This window comes from Nerophis ophidion, linkage group LG04, assembly GCF_033978795.1.
Source record: "Nerophis ophidion isolate RoL-2023_Sa linkage group LG04, RoL_Noph_v1.0, whole genome shotgun sequence".
Lineage (NCBI taxonomy): Eukaryota > Metazoa > Chordata > Actinopteri > Syngnathiformes > Syngnathidae > Nerophis > Nerophis ophidion.
Genome location: NC_084614.1, coordinates 2,864,086 through 2,883,199, shown reverse-complemented (window position 1 = coordinate 2,883,199; position 19,114 = coordinate 2,864,086). Strand labels below are relative to the sequence as shown.

Here is a 19,114-nt window from a genome sequence, read left to right as displayed (position 1 = left end):
AGTACCAGCTGTATTAGTGCTGACTGTGGGACCTGTGGTGCTTGTGCTGTCTGTTGGGCCTGTGGTGCTTGCGCTATTTGTTGGGCCTGTGGTACTCGCGCTGTCCATTGGGTTTGTGGTACTTGGACTGCTTGTGGTACTTGCCATTTCAGTGGTGCCTGTTGGGCGTGTAGTAATAGGGTTCATGGTGGTTTCTGTGGGACCTGGGCTGTCAGAAGTACCAGGTGTATTAGTGCTGTCCGTGGGACCTGTGTTACTCACGCTGTCCATTGGGTTTGTGGTACTAGAGCTGCTTGTGGCACTTGCCATTTCAGTGGTGCCTGTTGGGCGTGTAGTAATAGGGTTCATGGTGGTCTCTGTGGGACCTGGGCTGTCCGAAGTACCAGCTGTATTAGTGCTGACTGTGGGACCTGTGGTGCTTGTGCTCCCTGTTTGGCCTGTGGTGCTTGCGCTATTTGTTGGGCCTGTGGTACTCGCGCTGTCCATTGGGTTAGTGGTACTTGGACTGCTTGTGGTACTCGCCATTTCAGTGCTGCCTGTTAGGCCTGTTGTGCTTGGGTTCATGGTGGTGTCTATGGCACCTGGGCTGTCCGAAGTACCAGGTGTATTAGTGCTGTCCGTGGGACCTGTGTTACTCACGCTGTCCATTGGGTTTGTGGTACTAGAGCTGCTCGTGGCACTTGCCATTTCAGTGGTGCCTGTTGGGCGTGTAGTAATAGGGTTCATGGTGGTATCTGTGGGACCTGGGCTGTCTGAAGTACCAGGTGTATTAGTGCTGTCCGTGGGACCTGTGTTACTCACGCTGTCCATTGGGTTTGTGGTACTAGAGCTGCTTGTGGCACTTGCCATTTCAGTGGTGCCTGTTGGGCGTGTAGTAATAGGGTTCATGGTGGTCTCTGTGGGACCTGGGCTGTCCGAAGTACCAGCTCTATTAGTGCTGACTGTGGGACCTGTGGTGCTTGTGCTCCCTGTTTGGCCTGTGGTGCTTGCGCTATTTGTTGGGCCTGTGGTACTCGCGCTGTCCATTGGGTTAGTGGTACTTGGACTGCTTGTGGTACTCGCCATTTCAGTGCTGCCTGTTAGGCCTGTTGTGCTTGGGTTCATGGTGGTGTCTATGGCACCTGGGCTGTCCGAAGTACCAGGTGTATTAGTGCTGTCCGTGGGACCTGTGTTACTCACGCTGTCCATTGGGTTTGTGGTACTAGAGCTGCTCGTGGCACTTGCCATTTCAGTGGTGCCTGTTGGGCGTGTAGTAATTGGGTTCATGGTGGTGTCTGTGGGACCTGGGCTGTCAGAAGTACCAGGTGTATTAGTGCTGTCTGTGGGACCTGTGGTGCTTGTGCTGTCTGTTGAGCCTGTGGTGCTTGGATTCATGGTGGTGTCTGTGGGACCTGGACCGTCCGAAGTACCAGCTGTATTAGTGCTGTCTGTGGGACCTGTGGTGCTTGCGCTATTTGTTGGGCCTGTGGTACTCGCGCTGTCCATTGGGTTTGTGGTACTTGGACTGCTTGTGGCACTTGCCATTTCAGTGGTGCCTGTTGGCCGTGTAGTAATTGGGTTCATGGTGGTGTCTGTGGGACCTGGGCTGTCAGAAGTACCAGCTGTATTAGTGCTGACTGTGGGACCTGTGGTGCTTGTGCTCCCTGTTTGGCCTGTGGTGCTTGCGCTATTTGTTGGGCCTGTGGTACTCGCGCTGTCCATTGGGTTTGTGGTACTAGAGCTGCTCGTGGCACTTGCCATTTCAGTGGTGACTGTTGGGCGTGTAGTGCTTGGGTTCATGGTGGTGTCTATAGCACCTGGGCTGTCCGAAGTACCAGGTGTATTAGTGCTGTCCGTGGAACCTATGGTGCTTGTGCTGTCTGTTGGGCCTGTGGTGCTTGCGCTATTTGTTGGGCCTGTGGTACTCGCGCTGTCCATTGGGTTTGTGGTACTTGGACTGCTTGTGGTACTCGCCATTTCAGTGCTGCCTGTTAGGCCTGTGGTGCTTGGGTTCATGGTTGTTTCTGTGGGACCTGGGCTGTCCGAAGTACCAGCTGTATTAGTGCTGTCCGTGGGACCTGTGTTGCTCACGCTGTCCATTGGGTTTGTGGTACTAGAGCTGCTCGTGGCACTTGCCATTTCAGTGGTGCCTGTTGGGCGTGTAGTAATTGGGTTCATGGTGGTGTCTGTGGGACCTGGGCTGTCAGAAGTACCAGGTGTATTAGTGCTGACTGTGGGACCTGTGGTGCTTGTGCTGTCTGTTGAGTCTGTGGTGCTTGGATTCATGGAGGTGTCTGCGGGACCTGGACCGTCCGAAGTACCAGCTGTATTAGTGTTGACCGTGGAACCTATGGTGCTTGTGCTGTCTGTTGGGCCTGTGGTGCTTGCGCTATTTGTTGGGCCTGTGGTACTCGCGCTGTCCATTGGGTTTGTGGAACTTGGACTGCTTGTGGCACTTGCCATTTCAGTGGTGACTGTTGGGCGTGTAGTGCTTGGGTTCATGGTGGTGTCTGTGGGACCTGGGTTGTCGGAAGTACCAGCTGTATTAGTGCTGACTGTGGGACCTGTGGTGCTTGCGCTATTTGTTGGGCCTGTGGTACTCGCGCTGTCCATTGGGTTAGTGGTACTTGGACTGCTTGTGGTACTTGCCATTTCAGTGCTGCCTGTTAGGCCTGTGGTGCTTGGGTTCATGGTGGTGTCTATGGCACCTGGGCTGTCCGAAGTACCAGGTGTATTAGTGCTGTCCGTGGGACCTGTGTTACTCACGCTGTCCATTGGGTTTGTGGTACTAGAGCTGCTCGTGGCACTTGCCATTTCAGTGGTGCCTGTTGGGCGTGTAGTAATAGGGTTCATGGTGGTATCTGTGGGACCTGGGCTGTCAGAAGTACCAGGTGTATTAGTGCTGTCCGTGGGACCTGTGTTACTCACGCTGTCCATTGGGTTTGTGGTACTAGAGCTGCTCGTGGCACTTGCCATTTCAGTGGTGCCTGTTGGGCGTGTAGTAATAGGGTTCATGGTGGTATCTGTGGGACCTGGGCTGTCAGAAGTACCAGGTGTATTAGTGCTGACTGTGGGACCTGTGGTGCTTGTGCTGTCTGTTGAGTCTGTGGTGCTTGGATTCATGGAGGTGTCTGCGGGACCTGGACCGTCCGAAGTACCAGCTGTATTAGTGTTGACCGTGGAACCTATGGTGCTTGTGCTGTCTGTTGGGCCTGTGGTGCTTGCGCTATTTGTTGGGCCTGTGGTACTCGCGCTGTCCATTGGGTTTGTGGTACTTGGACTGCTTGTGGTACTTGCCATTTCAGTGCTGCCTGTTAGGCCTGTGGTGCTTGGGTTCATGGTGGTGTCTATGGCACCTGGGCTGTCCGAAGTACCAGGTGTATTAGTGCTGTCCGTGGGACCTGTGTTGCTCACGCTGTCCATTGGGTTTGTGGTACTAGAGCTGCTCGTGGCACTTGCCATTTCAGTGGTGCCTGTTGGGCGTGTAGTAATTGGGTTCATGGTGGTGTCTATAGGACCTGGGCTGTCAGAAGTACCAGGTGTATTAGTGCTGACTGTGGGACCTGTGGTGCTTGTGCTATTTGTTGGGCCTGTGGTACTCGCGCTGTCCATTGGGTTTGTGGAACTTGGACTGCTCCTGGCACTTGCCATTTCAGTGGTGACTGTTGGGCGTGTAGTGCTTGGGTTCATGGTGGTGTCTGTGGGACCTGGGTTGTCAGAAGTACCAGCTGTATTAGTGCTGACTGTGGGACCTGTGTTGCTTGTGCTGTCTGTTGGGCCTGTGGTGCTTGCGCTATTTGTTGGGCCTGTGGTACTCGCGCTGTCTATTGGGTTAGTGGTACTTGGACTGCTTGTGGAACTCGCCATTTCAGTGCTGCCTGTTAGGCCTGTGGTGCTTGGGTTCATGGTGGTGTCTATGGCACCTGGGTTGTCGGAAGTACCAGCTGTATTAGTGCTGTCCGTGGGACCTGTGTTGCTCACGCTGTCCATTGGGTTTGTGGTACTAGAGCTGCTCGTGGCACTTGCCATTTCAGTGGTGCCTGTTGGGCGTGTAGTAATTGGGTTCATGGTGGTGTCTGTGGGACCTGGGCTGTCAGAAGTACCAGGTGTATTAGTGCTGACTGTGGGACCTGTGGTGCTTGTGCTATTTGTTGGGCCTGTGGTACTCGCGCTGTCCATTGGGTTTGTGGAACTTGGACTGCTCGTGGCACTTGCCATTTCAGTGGTGACTGTTGGGCGTGTAGTGCTTGGGTTCATGGTGGTGTCTATGGCACCTTGGCTGTCCGAAGTACCAGGTGTATTAGTGCTGTCCGTGGGACCTGTGTTACTCACGCTGTCCATTGGGTTTGTGGTACTAGAGCTGCTCGTGGCACTTGCCATTTCAGTGGTGCCTGTTGGGCGTGTAGTAATAGGGTTCATGGTGGTGTCTGTGGGACCTGGGCTGTCAGAAGTACCAGCTGTATTAGTGCTGACTGTGGGACCTGTGGTGCTTGTGCTGTCTGTTGGGCCTGTGGTGCTTGCGCTATTTGTTGGGCCTGTGGTACTCGCGCTGTCCATTGGGTTTGTGGTACTTGGACTGCTTGTGGTACTTGCCATTTCAGTGGTGCCTGTTGGGCGTGTAGTAATAGGGTTCATGGTGGTTTCTGTGGGACCTGGGCTGTCAGAAGTACCAGGTGTATTAGTGCTGTCCGTGGGACCTGTGTTACTCACGCTGTCCATTGGGTTTGTGGTACTAGAGCTGCTTGTGGCACTTGCCATTTCAGTGGTGCCTGTTGGGCGTGTAGTAATAGGGTTCATGGTGGTCTCTGTGGGACCTGGGCTGTCCGAAGTACCAGCTCTATTAGTGCTGACTGTGGGACCTGTGGTGCTTGTGCTCCCTGTTTGGCCTGTGGTACTCGCGCTGTCCATTGGGTTAGTGGTACTTGGACTGCTTGTGGTACTCGCCATTTCAGTGCTGCCTGTTAGGCCTGTTGTGCTTGGGTTCATGGTGGTGTCTATGGCACCTGGGCTGTCCGAAGTACCAGGTGTATTAGTGCTGTCCGTGGGACCTGTGTTACTCACGCTGTCCATTGGGTTTGTGGTACTAGAGCTGCTCGTGGCACTTGCCATTTCAGTGGTGCCTGTTGGGCGTGTAGTAATAGGGTTCATGGTGGTATCTGTGGGACCTGGGCTGTCTGAAGTACCAGGTGTATTAGTGCTGTCCGTGGGACCTGTGTTACTCACGCTGTCCATTGGGTTTGTGGTACTAGAGCTGCTTGTGGCACTTGCCATTTCAGTGGTGCCTGTTGGGCGTGTAGTAATAGGGTTCATGGTGGTCTCTGTGGGACCTGGGCTGTCCGAAGTACCAGCTCTATTAGTGCTGACTGTGGGACCTGTGGTGCTTGTGCTCCCTGTTTGGCCTGTGGTGCTTGCGCTATTTGTTGGGCCTGTGGTACTCGCGCTGTCCATTGGGTTAGTGGTACTTGGACTGCTTGTGGTACTCGCCATTTCAGTGCTGCCTGTTAGGCCTGTTGTGCTTGGGTTCATGGTGGTGTCTATGGCACCTGGGCTGTCCGAAGTACCAGGTGTATTAGTGCTGTCCGTGGGACCTGTGTTACTCACGCTGTCCATTGGGTTTGTGGTACTAGAGCTGCTCGTGGCACTTGCCATTTCAGTGGTGCCTGTTGGGCGTGTAGTAATTGGGTTCATGGTGGTGTCTGTGGGACCTGGGCTGTCAGAAGTACCAGGTGTATTAGTGCTGTCTGTGGGACCTGTGGTGCTTGTGCTGTCTGTTGAGCCTGTGGTGCTTGGATTCATGGTGGTGTCTGTGGGACCTGGACCGTCCGAAGTACCAGCTGTATTAGTGCTGTCTGTGGGACCTGTGGTGCTTGCGCTATTTGTTGGGCCTGTGGTACTCGCGCTGTCCATTGGGTTTGTGGTACTTGGACTGCTTGTGGCACTTGCCATTTCAGTGGTGCCTGTTGGCCGTGTAGTAATTGGGTTCATGGTGGTGTCTGTAGGACCTGGGCTGTCCGAAGTACCAGCTGTATTAGTGCTGTCCGTGGGACCTGTGTTACTCACGCTGTCCACTGGGTTTGTGGTACTAGAGCTGCTCGTGGCACTTGCCATTTCAGTGGTGCCTGTTGGGCGTGTAGTAATTGGGTTCATGGTGGTGTCTGTGGGACCTGGACTGTCAGAAGTACCAGCTGTATTAGTGCTGACTGTGGGACCTGTGGTGCTTGCGCTATTTGTTGGGCCTGTGGTACTTGCGCTGTCCATTGGGTTTGTGGTACTTGGACTGCTCGTGGCACTTGCCATTTCAGTGGTGACTGTTGGGCGTGTAGTGCTTGGGTTCATGGTGGTGTCTGTGGGAGCTGGACTGTCCGAAGTACCAGCTGTATTTGTGCTGTCTGTGGGACCTGTGGTACTCGCGCTGTCCATTGGGTTTGTGGTACTTGGACGGCTTGTGGTACTTGCCATTTCAGTGCTGCCTGTCAGGCCTGTGCTGCTTGGGTTCATGGTGGTGTCTGTGAGACCTGGACTGTCCGAAGTACCAGCTGTATTAGTGCTGTCCGTGGGACCTGTGCTACTCACGCTGTCCATTGGGTTTGTGGTACTAGAGCTGCTCGTGGCACTTGCCATTTCAGTGGTGCCTGTTGGGCGTGTAGTAATTGGGTTCATGGTGGTGTCTGTGGGACCTGGACCGTCCGAAGTACCAGCTGTATTAGTGCTGTCTGTGGGACCTGTGGTGCTTGCGCTATTTGTTGGGCCTGTGGTACTCGCGCTGTCCATTGGGTTTGTGGTACTTGGACTGCTTGTGGTACTTGCCATTTCAGTGCTGCCTGTTAGGCCTGTGCTGCTTGGGTTCACGGTTGTTTCTATGGGACCTGGGCTGTCCGAAGTACCAGGTGTATTAGTGTTGTCCGTGGGACCTGTGTTGCTCACGCTGTCCATTGGGTTTGTGGTACTAGAGCTGCTTGTGGCACTTGCCATTTCAGTGGTGCCTGTTGGGCGTGTAGTGCTTGGGTTCATGGTGGTGTCTGTGGGACCTGGGCTGTCAGAAGTACCAGCTGTATTAGTGCTGACTGTGGGACCTGTGGTGCTTGTGCTGTCTGTTGAGCCTGTGGTGCTTGGATTCATGGTGGTGTCTGTGGGACCTGGACCGTCCGAAGTACCAGCTGTATTAGTGCTGTCTGTGGGACCTGTGGTGCTTGCGCTATTTGTTGGGCCTGTGGTTCTCGCGCTGTCCATTGGGTTTGTGGTACTTGGACTGCTTGTGGTACTTGCCATTTCAGTGCTGCCTGTTGGGCCTGTGGTGCTTGGGTTCATGGTGTTGTCTGTGGGACCTGGACTGTCCGAAGTACCAGATGTATTAGTACTGTCTGTGGGACCTGTGCTGCTCGTGCTGTCCATTGGGTTCGTGGTACTTAGGTTGCTTGTGGTACTTGCCATTTCAGTGCTGCTTGTTAGGCTTGTGCTGCTTGGGTTCATGGTGGTGTCTTTTGGACCTGGACTGTCCGAAGTACCAGCTGTATTAGCGCTGTCTGTGGAACCTGTGGTGCTTGTGCTGTCTGTTGGAGTTGTTGTACTTTGGCTGTCTGTGGTACCTGAAGTGTCAGTTCTCTCTGTCGTTTCTGCTGTGTTTAAGCTCTCTGTGGTTCTTGTGGTGCTTAAGCTTGCTGTTGAGCCTGTCGTGCTTGCGCTGTCTGTCGAGTTTGTGGTACTTGGGCTGCTTTCGGTGCCTGTGGTGCTTGGATATTTGTGTGGGAATTCAGGGGTGCCTTGGCTGTCTGTAGGCCCTTTGATGTTTAGGGTGTTTAGGTCACAAGTAGTGCCTGGTTTGCCAGGTTTGGTGTTGAGGTGTCGTGTGCTAATCCTGAATCCTTGAAGTCCTCCCTCCGCAGATTCACTCTTGAGTCCTGTTTACATTGGTATGCTTAGTTTGTGATGGCATTTAGAGATGTTTTATAACTGTTAGATACAAGTACTTACCAAAAACTAAAATAAAAAGAAAAGTTGCTGTTCGGGTCATCTTGTGCATCTTCCGCTTCAGGTTTTGTATTCTGTAAAAGTATAAAATGGTATTTCAGTATTGATGGTGAATGTAAAAAACACAACCTGTTCTTTCTCGGTATAATAACTTAATGGATTTATTTATGGTGTTGCTGCTACATTTTCACAGCAAGTAACATGAAAAATATTCCTGCAGTGAAGAACAGGATATCTCAGGACTTCCAAACCTGGACTGGACTCTAAGGTAGTCGGAGAACTTTAGAGGGGAACTGATCTTTCCAACAAGTTGGTACACTTTGACAGCCAATTTAGACATGGGAATGGCGAGAACGACACAAAAAGACGCTTGGTTTCACCCCCCCTTTTCGTTGTGATGATTATGAGTCATTCTTCATCTAAATGGGAACATATAAACATCCTAGCAATTGGCGTCCTAATGACAGCAGACCATGTACAGTAAGTGATGTTTTGTACTGTTTCTTGGCTCTCATGACGTCTGCAGTGAGAAATAATCAGTGACGAAGGGAAAAAAGTGCAGTTTCCCTTTAGGCTTTTTTCAGTTTTTCCACTGGGGAAAAAATCTATGTTTTCAATGGAAAAAAAAAATTACAAACCCGTTAAAACAACATTGTAAACTAAATATACTTTGTTAACTCTTTATTCCACTTTATTCTTCTTTCTCTGCTTAGGCTTCTGCCCCCGCAACCCGACTTCGGATAAGTGGAAGAGGACAGATGGACGGAAATAGGTATTTTTGTTAGATTATTTGAAATAAGCACACTTGTCGACAAATACACACATACATACTGTTGCGTTTGGACCAGATGTTCCTCAGAGGGAATTTAAGTTGCTGGTCAATCCCAGGTTCTTTTCATGACACATAAGATGATTTTAAATGATAACCCAGAACAGAATAGGTATTTTGCAATTTATTCCAAAGCTTTGGAGAGACCAACCTAAAAAACAACACATTCAATTCGCGTCGCCTAGTTGATCTGAAAAACCCCATGGACGCGCTGTCTTCTGAAACTATATATAAACAGAATACAATGATTTGCAAATCCTTTTCAAGCCATATTCAGTTGAATATGCTACAAAGATAACATATTTGATGTTCAAACTCATAAACATTTTTTTGTTGTTGAAAATAATCATTAACTTTATAATTTGATGCCAGCAACACGTGACAAAGAAGTTGGGAAAGGTGGCAATAAATACTGATAAAGTTGAGGAATGCTCATCAAACACTTATTTGGAACATCCCACAGGTGTGCAGGCTAATTGGGAACAGGTGGGTGCCATGATTGGCTATAAAAAACAGCTTCCATGAAATGCTAAGTAATTCACAAACAAGGATGGGGTGAGGGTCACCAATTTGTATGCTAATTGTCGAACAGTTTTAGAACAACATTTCTCAACGAGCTATTGCAAGGAATTTAGGGATTTTACCATCTACGGTCCGTAAAATCATCAAAAGGTTCAGAGAATCTGGAGAAATCACTGCACGTAAGTGATGATATTACGGACCTTTGATCCCTCAGACTGTACTGCATCGAAAACCGACATCAGTGTGCAAAGGATATCACCACATGGGCTCAGGAACACTTCAGAAAACCACTTTCACTATGTACAGTTGGTCGCTACATCTGTAAGTGCAAGTTAAAACTCTACTATGCAAAGCAAAAGCCATTTATCAACAACACCCAGAAATACCATTGGCTTCTCTGGGCCCGAGATCATCTAAGATGGACTGATGCAAAGTGAAAAAGTGTTCTGTGGTCCGACGAGTCCACATTTCAAATTATATTTGGAAACTGTGGACGTGGTGTCCTCCTTAAGAACGAGGAAAATAACCATCCGGATTGTTATAGGCACAAAATTCATAAGCCAGCGTCTGTGAGGGTATGGGGGTGCATTAGTGCCCAAGGCATGGGTAACTTACACATCTGTGAAGGCACCATTAATGCTGAAAGGTACATACAGGTTTTGGAACAACATATGTTGTCATTCAAGCTACGTTATCATGGACGCCCCTGCTTATTTCAGCAAGATAATGCCAAGCCACGTGTTACAACAGCGTGGCTTCATAGTAAAAGAGTGCGGGTACTAGACTGGCCTGCCTGTAGTCCATGATTGGGTATAAAAACAGCTTCCCAAAAAATGCTCAGTCTTTCACAAGAAAGGATGGGGCGAGGTACACCCCTTTGTCCACAACTGCGTGAGCAAATAGTCAAACAGTTTAAGAACAACCTTTCTCAAAGTGACATTGCAAGAAATTTAGGGATTTCAACATCTACGCTCCATAATATCATCAAAAGGTTCAGAGAATCTGGAGAAATCACTCAGCGTAAGCGGCATGGCCGGAAACCAACATTTCCGATCCCTCAGACAGCACTGTATCAAAAACCGACATCAATCTCTAAAGGATATCACCACATGGGCTCAAGAACACTTCATAAAACCACTGTCACTAAATACAGTTGGTCGCTACATCTGTAAGTGCAAGTTAAAGCTCTACTATGTAAAGCGAAAGCCATTTATCAACAACATCCAGAAACGTCGCCGGGTTCTCTGGGCCCGAGATCATCTAAGATGGACTGATGCAAAGTAGAAAAGTGTTCTGTGGTCTGACGAGTCCACATTTCAAATTGTTTTTGGAAATATTCCACATCGTGTCATCCGGACCAAAGGGGAAGCGAACCATCCAGACTTTTATCGACGCAAAGTGTAAAAGCCAGCATGTGTGATGGTATGGGGGTGCATTAGTGCCCAAGGCATGGGTAACTTACACATCTGTGAAGGCACCATTAATGCTGAAAGGTACATACAGGTTTTGGAACAACATATGCTGCCATCTAAGCGCCGTCTTTTTCATGGACGCCCCTGCTTATTTCAGCAAGACAATGCCAGGCCACATTCAGCACGTGTTACAACAGCGTGGCTTTGTAAAAAAAAAAAGAGTGCGGGTGCTTTCCTGACCCGCCTGCAGTCCAGACCTGTCTCCCATGGAAAATGTGTGAAGCGTAAAATAGGACAGCGGAGACTCCGGACTGTTGAAGGACTGAAGCTCTACATAAAACAAGAATGGGAAAGAATTCCACTTTCAAAGCTTCAACAATTAGTTTCCTCAGTTCCCAAACGTTTATTGAGTGTTGTTAAAAGAAAAGGTGATGTAACACAGTGGTGAACATGCCCTTTCCCAACTACTTTGGCACGTGTTGCAGCCATGAAATTCTAAGTGAATTATTATTTGCAAAAAATAGTTTGTGAGTTTGAACATCAAATATGTTGTCTTTGTAGCATATTCAACTGAATATGGGTTGAAAATGATTTACAAATCATTGTATTCTGTTTATATTTACATCTAACACCATTTCCCAACTCATATGGAAACGGGGTTTGTAGATATCATGTAGTAACACACACCTTCATAACAATATGTAATTTGTACAATATACACACTGCAAATATATACAGTGGGGCAAAAAAGTATTTAGTCAGGCAGCGATTGTGCAAGTTCTCTCACTTCAAAGGATGACAGAGGTCTGTAATTTTCATCATAGGTACACTTCAACTGTTATCCAATTAACGTAGAATTTCATGGCTGCAACATGTGCCTAAGTAGTTGGGAAAGGGCATGTTCACCACTGTGTTACATCACCGTTTCTTTTAACAACACTCAATAAATGATTGGGAACTGAGGAAACTAATTGTTGAAGTTTTGAAAGTGGAATTATTTCCCATTCTTGTTTTATGTAGAGCTTCAGTCCTTCAACAGTCCGGGGTCTCCGCTGTCCTATTTTACGCTTCACATTTTCCATGGGAGACAGGTCTGGACTGCAGGCTGTTGTAACACGTGCTGAATGTGTCTTGGCATTGTCTTGCTGAAATAAGCAGGGGCGTGCATGAAAACGACGGCGCTTAGATGGCAGCATATGTTGTTCCAAAAGCTGTATGTACCTTTCAGCATTAATGGTGCCTTCAAAGATGTGTAAGTTACCCATGCCTTGGGCACTAATGCACCCCCATACCATCACACATGCTGGCTTTTACACTTTGCGTCGATAACAGTCTGGATGGTTCGCTTCCCCTTTGGTCCGGATGACACGATGTGGAATATTTCCAAAAACAATTTGAAAAGTGGACTCGTCAGACCACAGAACACTTATCCACTTTGCATCAGTCCATCTTAGATGATCTCGGGCCCAGCGAAGCCGGCGGCGTTTCTGGATGTTGTTGATAAATGGCTTTCGCTTTGCATAGTAGAGCTTTAACTTGCACTTACAGATGTAGCGACCAACTGTATTTAGTGACAGTGGTTTTCTGAAGTGTTCCAGAGCCCATGTGGTGATATCCTTTAGAGATTGATGTCGGTTTTTGATACAGTGCCGTCTAAAGGAATCGAAGGTCACGGTCATTCAATGTTGGTTTCCGGCCATGCCGCTTACGTGCAGTGATTTCTCCAGATTCTCTGAACCTTTTGATGATATTATGCAGCGTGAGAGACAGAATGTGAAAAAAAATCCAGGAATTTTAAAGAATTTATTTGTAAATGATGGTGGAAAATAAGTATTTGGTCAAGCATTCAAAGCTCTCACTGATGGAAGGAGGTTTTGGCTCCAAATCTCAGGATACATGGCCCCATTCATTCTTTCCTTAACATGGATCAATCGTCCTGTCCCCTTAGCAGAAAAACAGCCCCAAAGCATGATGTTTCCACCTCCATGCTTCACAGTAGGTATGGTGCTCTTGGGATGCAACTCAGTATTCTTCTTCTTCCAAACACCACCAGTTGAGTTTATACCAAAAAAGTTCTATTTTGGTTTCATCTGACCACATGACATTCTCCCAATCCTCTGCTGTATCATCCATGTATCCATTTTGGTATCAATCAATCAATCAATGTTTATTTATATAGCCCCAAATCACAAATGTCTCAAAGGACTGCACAAATCATTACGACTACAACATCCTCGGAAGAACCCACAAAAGGGCAAGGAAAACTCACACCCAGTGGGCAGGGAGAATTCACATTCAGTGGGACGCCAGCGACAATGCTGACTATGAGAAACCTTGGAGAGGACCTCAGATGTGGGCAACCCCCCCCCCCCCTCTAGGGGACCGAAAGCAATGGATGTCGAGCGGGTCTAACATGATACTGTGAAAGTTCAATCCATAGTGGCTCCAAGACAGCAGTGAGAGTCCCGTCCACAGGAAACCATCTCAAGCGGATCAGCAGCGTAGAGATGTCCCCAACCGATACAGGCGAGCGGTCCATCCTGAAAACTCAACTGAAGATAAACCATGTTTCATAATTAAATTTTCATTTTTTTTCGTGTTTTTTACTCTTTAAAACCGTTCAATTAAGTGTTTTGTTCATCATTTATTCCCTACAAAAAACCTTCGGTAAAAAGATAAAAAATGTACGACGGAATGACGGACAGAAATACCCATTTTTTATATACATATATATATATATATATATATATATATATATATATATATATATATATATATATATATATATATATATATATATATATATTAAAGGTAAATTGAGTAAATTGGTTATTTCTGGCAATTTATTTAAGGGTGTATCAAACTGTTAGCCCTTCACATGAATCAGTACCCAAGAAGTAGCTCTTGCATTCAAAACAGTTGCTGACCCTGATTTAAGGTCATTGCAACTGCGATGTTGTCGTCTGGCCTCTAGATGGCGAAAGAGACAACATAATAGCCGTTTGTGGCTCTGGAATGCATACTTAATTGGAGTTTATATTTGTTATTATGCACACCTTTATAGTATTTATATCATGTAATAACAGACACCTTCATAACAATATGTAATATGTACAATATACACACTGCAAGTATTTATATCATGTAGTAACAGACACCTTCATAACAATATGTAATATGTACAATATACACACTGCAAGTATTTATATCATGTAGTAACAGACACCTTCATAACAATATGTAACATGTACAATATACACACTGCAAGTATATATATCATGTAGTAACAGACACCTTCATAACAATATGTAATATGTACAATATACACACTGCAAGTATTTATATCATGTAGTAACAGACACCTTCATAACAATATGTACAATATACACAATGCAAGTATCTACATCATGTAGTAACAGACACCTTCATAACAATATGTACAATATACACACTGCAAGTATTTATATAATGTAATAACAGACACCTTCATAACAATATGTAATATGTACAATATTCACAATGCAAGTATCTACATCATGTAGTAACAGACACCTTCATAACAATATGTAATATGTACAATATACACACTGCAAGTATTTATATCATGTAGTAACAGACACCTTCATAACAATATGTACAATATACACACTGCAAGTATTTATATAATGTAGTAACAGACACCTTCATAACAATATGTACAATATACACACTGCAAGTATCTACATCATGTAGTAACAGACACCTTCATAACAATATGTAATATGTACAATATACACACTGCAAGAGTATATATAATGTAGTAACAGACACCTTCATAACTACATGTAATATGTACATTATACACACTGCAAGTATATCATGTAGTAACACACACCTTCATAACAATATGTACAATATACACACTGCAAGTATATATATCATGTAGTAACAGACACCTTCATAACAATATGTACAATATACACACTGCAAGTATCTACATCATGTAGTAACAGACACCTTCATAACAATATGTAATATGTACAATATACACACTGCAAGTATATATATCATGTAGTAACAGACACCTTCATAACAATATGTAATATGTACAATATACACACTGCAAGTATATATATAATGTAGTAACAGACACCTTCATAACAATATGTAATATGTACAATATACACACTGCAAGTATATATATCATGTAGTAACAGACACCTTCATAACAATATGTAATATGTACAATATACACACTGCAAGTATATATATAATGTAGTAACAGACACCTTCATAACAATATGTAATATGTACAATATACACACAGCAAGTATATAAAACATGTAATAACAGACACCTTCATAACAATATGTCCAATATACACACTGCAAGTATATATATCATGTAATAACAGACACCTTCATAACAATATGTACAATATACACAATGCAAGTATCTACATCATGTAGTAACAGACACCTTCATAACAATATGTAATATGTACAATATACACACTGCAAGTATATATATCATGTAGTAACAGACACCTTCATAACAATATGTAATATGTACAATATACACACTGCAAGTATCTACATCATGTAGTAACAGACACCTTCATAACAATATGTAATATGTACAATATACACACTGCAAGTATATATATCATGTAGTAACAGACACCTTCATAACAATATGTAATATGTCCAATATACACACTGCAAGTATATATATCATGTAGTAACAGACACCTTCATAACAATATGTAATATGTACAATATACACACTGCAAGTATCTACATCATGTAGTAACAGACACCTTCATAACAATATGTAATATGTACAATATACACACTGCAAGTATATATATCATGTAGTAACAGACACCTTCATAACAATATGTAATATGTCCAATATACACACTGCAAGTATATATATCATGTAGTAACAGACACCTTCATAACAATATGTAATATGTACAATATACACACTGCAAGTATCTACATCATGTAGTAACAGACACCTTCATAACAATATGTAATATGTACAATATACACACTGCAAGTATATATATCATGTAGTAACAGACACCTTCATAACAATATGTAATATGTCCAATATACACACTGCAAGTATATATATCATGTAGTAACAGACACCTTCATAACAATATGTAATATGTACAATATACACACTGCAAGTATATATATCATGTAGTAACAGACACCTTCATAACAATATGTACAATATACACACTGCAAGTATTTATATCATGTAGTAACAGACACCTTCATAACAATATGTACAATATACACACTGCAAGTATTTATATCATGTAGTAACAGACACCTTCATAACAATATGTACAATATACACACTGCAAGTATTTATATCATGTAGTAACAGACACTTTCATAACAATATGTACAATATACACACTGCAAGTATTTATATCATGTAGTAACAGACACCTTCATAACAATATTTAATATGTACAATTACACACTGCAAGTATATATATCATGTAGTAACAGACACCTTCATAACAATATGTACAATATACACACTGCAAGTATTTATATCATGTAGTAACAGACACCTTCATAACAATATGTAATATGTACAATATACACACTGCAAGTATTTATATCATGTAGTAACAGACACCTTCATAACAATATGTAATATGTACAATATACACACTGCAAGTATTTATATCATGTAGTAACAGACACCTTCATAACAATATGTAATATGTACAATATACACACTGCAAGTATATATATCATGTAGTAACAGACACCTTCATAACAATATGTACAATATACACACTGCAAGTATATATATCATGTAGTAACAGACACCTTCATAACAATATGTAATATGTACAATATACACACTGCAAGAGTATATATAATGTAGTAACAGACACCTTCATAACAATATGTAATATGTACAATATACACACTGCAAGTATATAAAACATGTAATAACAGACACCTTCATAACAATATGTCCAATATACACACTGCAAGTATATATATCATGTAGTAACAGACACCTTCATAACAGAGTTGAGAGTCCAGCTAATCAATTCCATGTCTGATGTTTAGATTTGAAGGACAGCGCAAAGAAAGAAGCTTAAAAAAAGTGTAAACAAGACAAAACAAAGAGAGCAAGCAAGGAGAAGACGGGAGGAGAAAAAAATATGACCGGCCTCACCACAGGCAAGACAGAAAGAAGACAAAAAAAGACATATTGTCTCAAAGGACAATGACGGTCATAAAGTGTGGGAAATATATCCAGTAATGTGTGGTGTGCTTCATTGCTAGCTGCAGTAGAAAAGTCGGTTCGTGATGCAAATGTTATGTAGAAGAAAAGTCCGAATCTAGAACAGGAACAATAGAGAATTTGTTAAAAGAGTTTGTTTACTCATAATCAGATAGTCCAAAGTTGGATTGCATGGATATGAATTACAGACAGTGTCTTGTGAGATGAAAGATGGTGAACTCTCATGAAGGAAGTAAGAAAGAGCGCACATCAGGCTTGGTCTTCCCTTCTTATTTATACGCCCCCTGATGGCCTGATTGTAGTACAACAACCCCTGCAACTGTCCAATGTTCAAACATCACCCCACCATCAGAACTAGGACTAGGTCAGGGTGACTCGACCTCTTATGTCCTGTCCCTCCCAACGCATTCAGTTTGGAGGTAACCCTAGGACAGAAATGTTCCACTTCATATCCTTCACAAAACCATTTTGCCGATCCGGATTTAAAAAGATCAGCCTTGAATGGCTTAACTGCTTCTGGTGATTTTATTCTAACAAAGTCATTTCGTTTGCAAGTTTTGCTCCTTGTTGGTTTGGATCACCGTGAAAGACCGGCAAGTGATCCCTTGCATCAGTCTCTGAGAGTCCACTTTGTCTCTTCCCATCAAATGCATCGATAGAAAATTCGGGCTCCAGTACTCAGGAATGCCCTCCCGGTAACAGTTCGAGATGCTACCTCAGTAGAAGCATTTAAGTCTCACCTTAAAACTCATCTGTATACTCTAGCCTTTAAATAGACCTCCTTTTTAGACCAGTTGATCTGCCGCTTCTTTTCTTTCTCCTATGTCCCCCCCCTCCCTTGTGGAGGGGGTCCGGTCCGATGACCATGGATGAAGTACTGCCTGTCCAGAGTCGAGACCCAGGATGGACTTCTCGCCTGTGTATCGGTTGGGGGACATCTCTACGCTGCTGAACGCCTCCGCTTGAGATGGTTTCCTGTGGACGGGACTCTCGCTGCTGTCTCGGATCCGCTTTGAACTGAACTCTCGTGGCGGTGGTGGATCCACTATGGATTGAACTTTCACAGTATCATGTTAGACCCGCTCGACATCCATTGCTTTCGGTCCCCTAGAGGGGGGGGGGGTTGCCCACATCTGAGGTCCTCTCCAAGGTTTCTCATAGTCAGCATTGTCACTGGCGTCCCTCTGGACGTGAATTCTCCCTGCCCACTGGGTGTGAGTTTTCCTTGCCCTTTTGTGGGTTCTTCCGAGGATGTCATAGTCGTAATGATTTGTGCAGTCCTTTGAGACATTTGTGATTTGGGGCTATATAAATAAACATTGATTGATTGATTGATTGATTGATTGAAAATATTGTCAATCAGTGTTAAGTTGCCGTTTGTTATTCTGATAGTTTTTACAATAAACACTGCGGACGCTGTATCGATCCGTTGTGGTGAAGAAGGAGCTGAGCCGGAAGGCAAAGCTCTCAATTTACTGGTCGATCTACGTTCCCATCCTCAACTATGGTCATGAGCTTCGGGTTATGACCGGAAGGATAAGATCACGGGTACAAGCGGCCCAAATTAGTTTCCTCCGCCGGGTGTCGAGTCTCTCCCTTAGGGTGAGAAGCTCTGCCATCCCTAGGGAGGTGTTTCGGGCACGTCCGACCGGTAGGAGGCCACGGGGAAGACCCAGGACACGTTGGGAAGACTATGTCTCCTGGCTGGATTGGGCACGCCTCGGGATCCCCCGGGAGGAGCTGGACGAAGTGGCCGGGGAGAGGGAAGTTGCTGCGGCACATGGGCAGTCTGCGTCTCCCTCCACTGCGGGACCACCCAGAGGACCCAGACACGCTCATGCTGAGCGCAGCACGCCCACGCAGCGACACGCTTGCACTCATTTACCAATCTGCTCACCTGGTGCTGATGAGGGCAAGCCAGTGGACTCAGTTCGAATCGGATACCGTAATCTCTCTGCGCTTTTCCCTCGTGTCTGACATCCTTGTTTGTTCTCCCGTGTTTCCGCAGCGTTTTCCCTTCCGTTGCCCTGGATTTGGACTGCCACCCTCATATCCCGACTCCTCGCTCGCCCCCGGACTCTGACGTCCCTCTCTGCCCCATGGAACCCTCGCAGATCTTGGACTCCTTTTGCCT

At 45.2% G+C, this 19,114-nt stretch overlaps 1 protein-coding gene across 1 annotated transcript in view; it reads right to left on the bottom strand.

The window, feature by feature from the left end:
- LOC133551135 (mucin-19-like) overlaps positions 1 to 19,114 on the bottom strand; it is a 55,888-nt gene that overhangs the window by 23,447 nt on the left and 13,327 nt on the right. The window contains exons 2-3 of the mRNA XM_061897520.1: positions 7,951 to 8,021; positions 6 to 7,877 (exon numbers count right to left, since the gene is read on the bottom strand). Coding sequence (XP_061753504.1) covers positions 6 to 7,877; positions 7,951 to 7,999 — 7,921 coding nt within the window. The 5' untranslated portion in view covers positions 8,000 to 8,021. The remainder of the gene's footprint in view (positions 1 to 5; positions 7,878 to 7,950; positions 8,022 to 19,114) is intronic.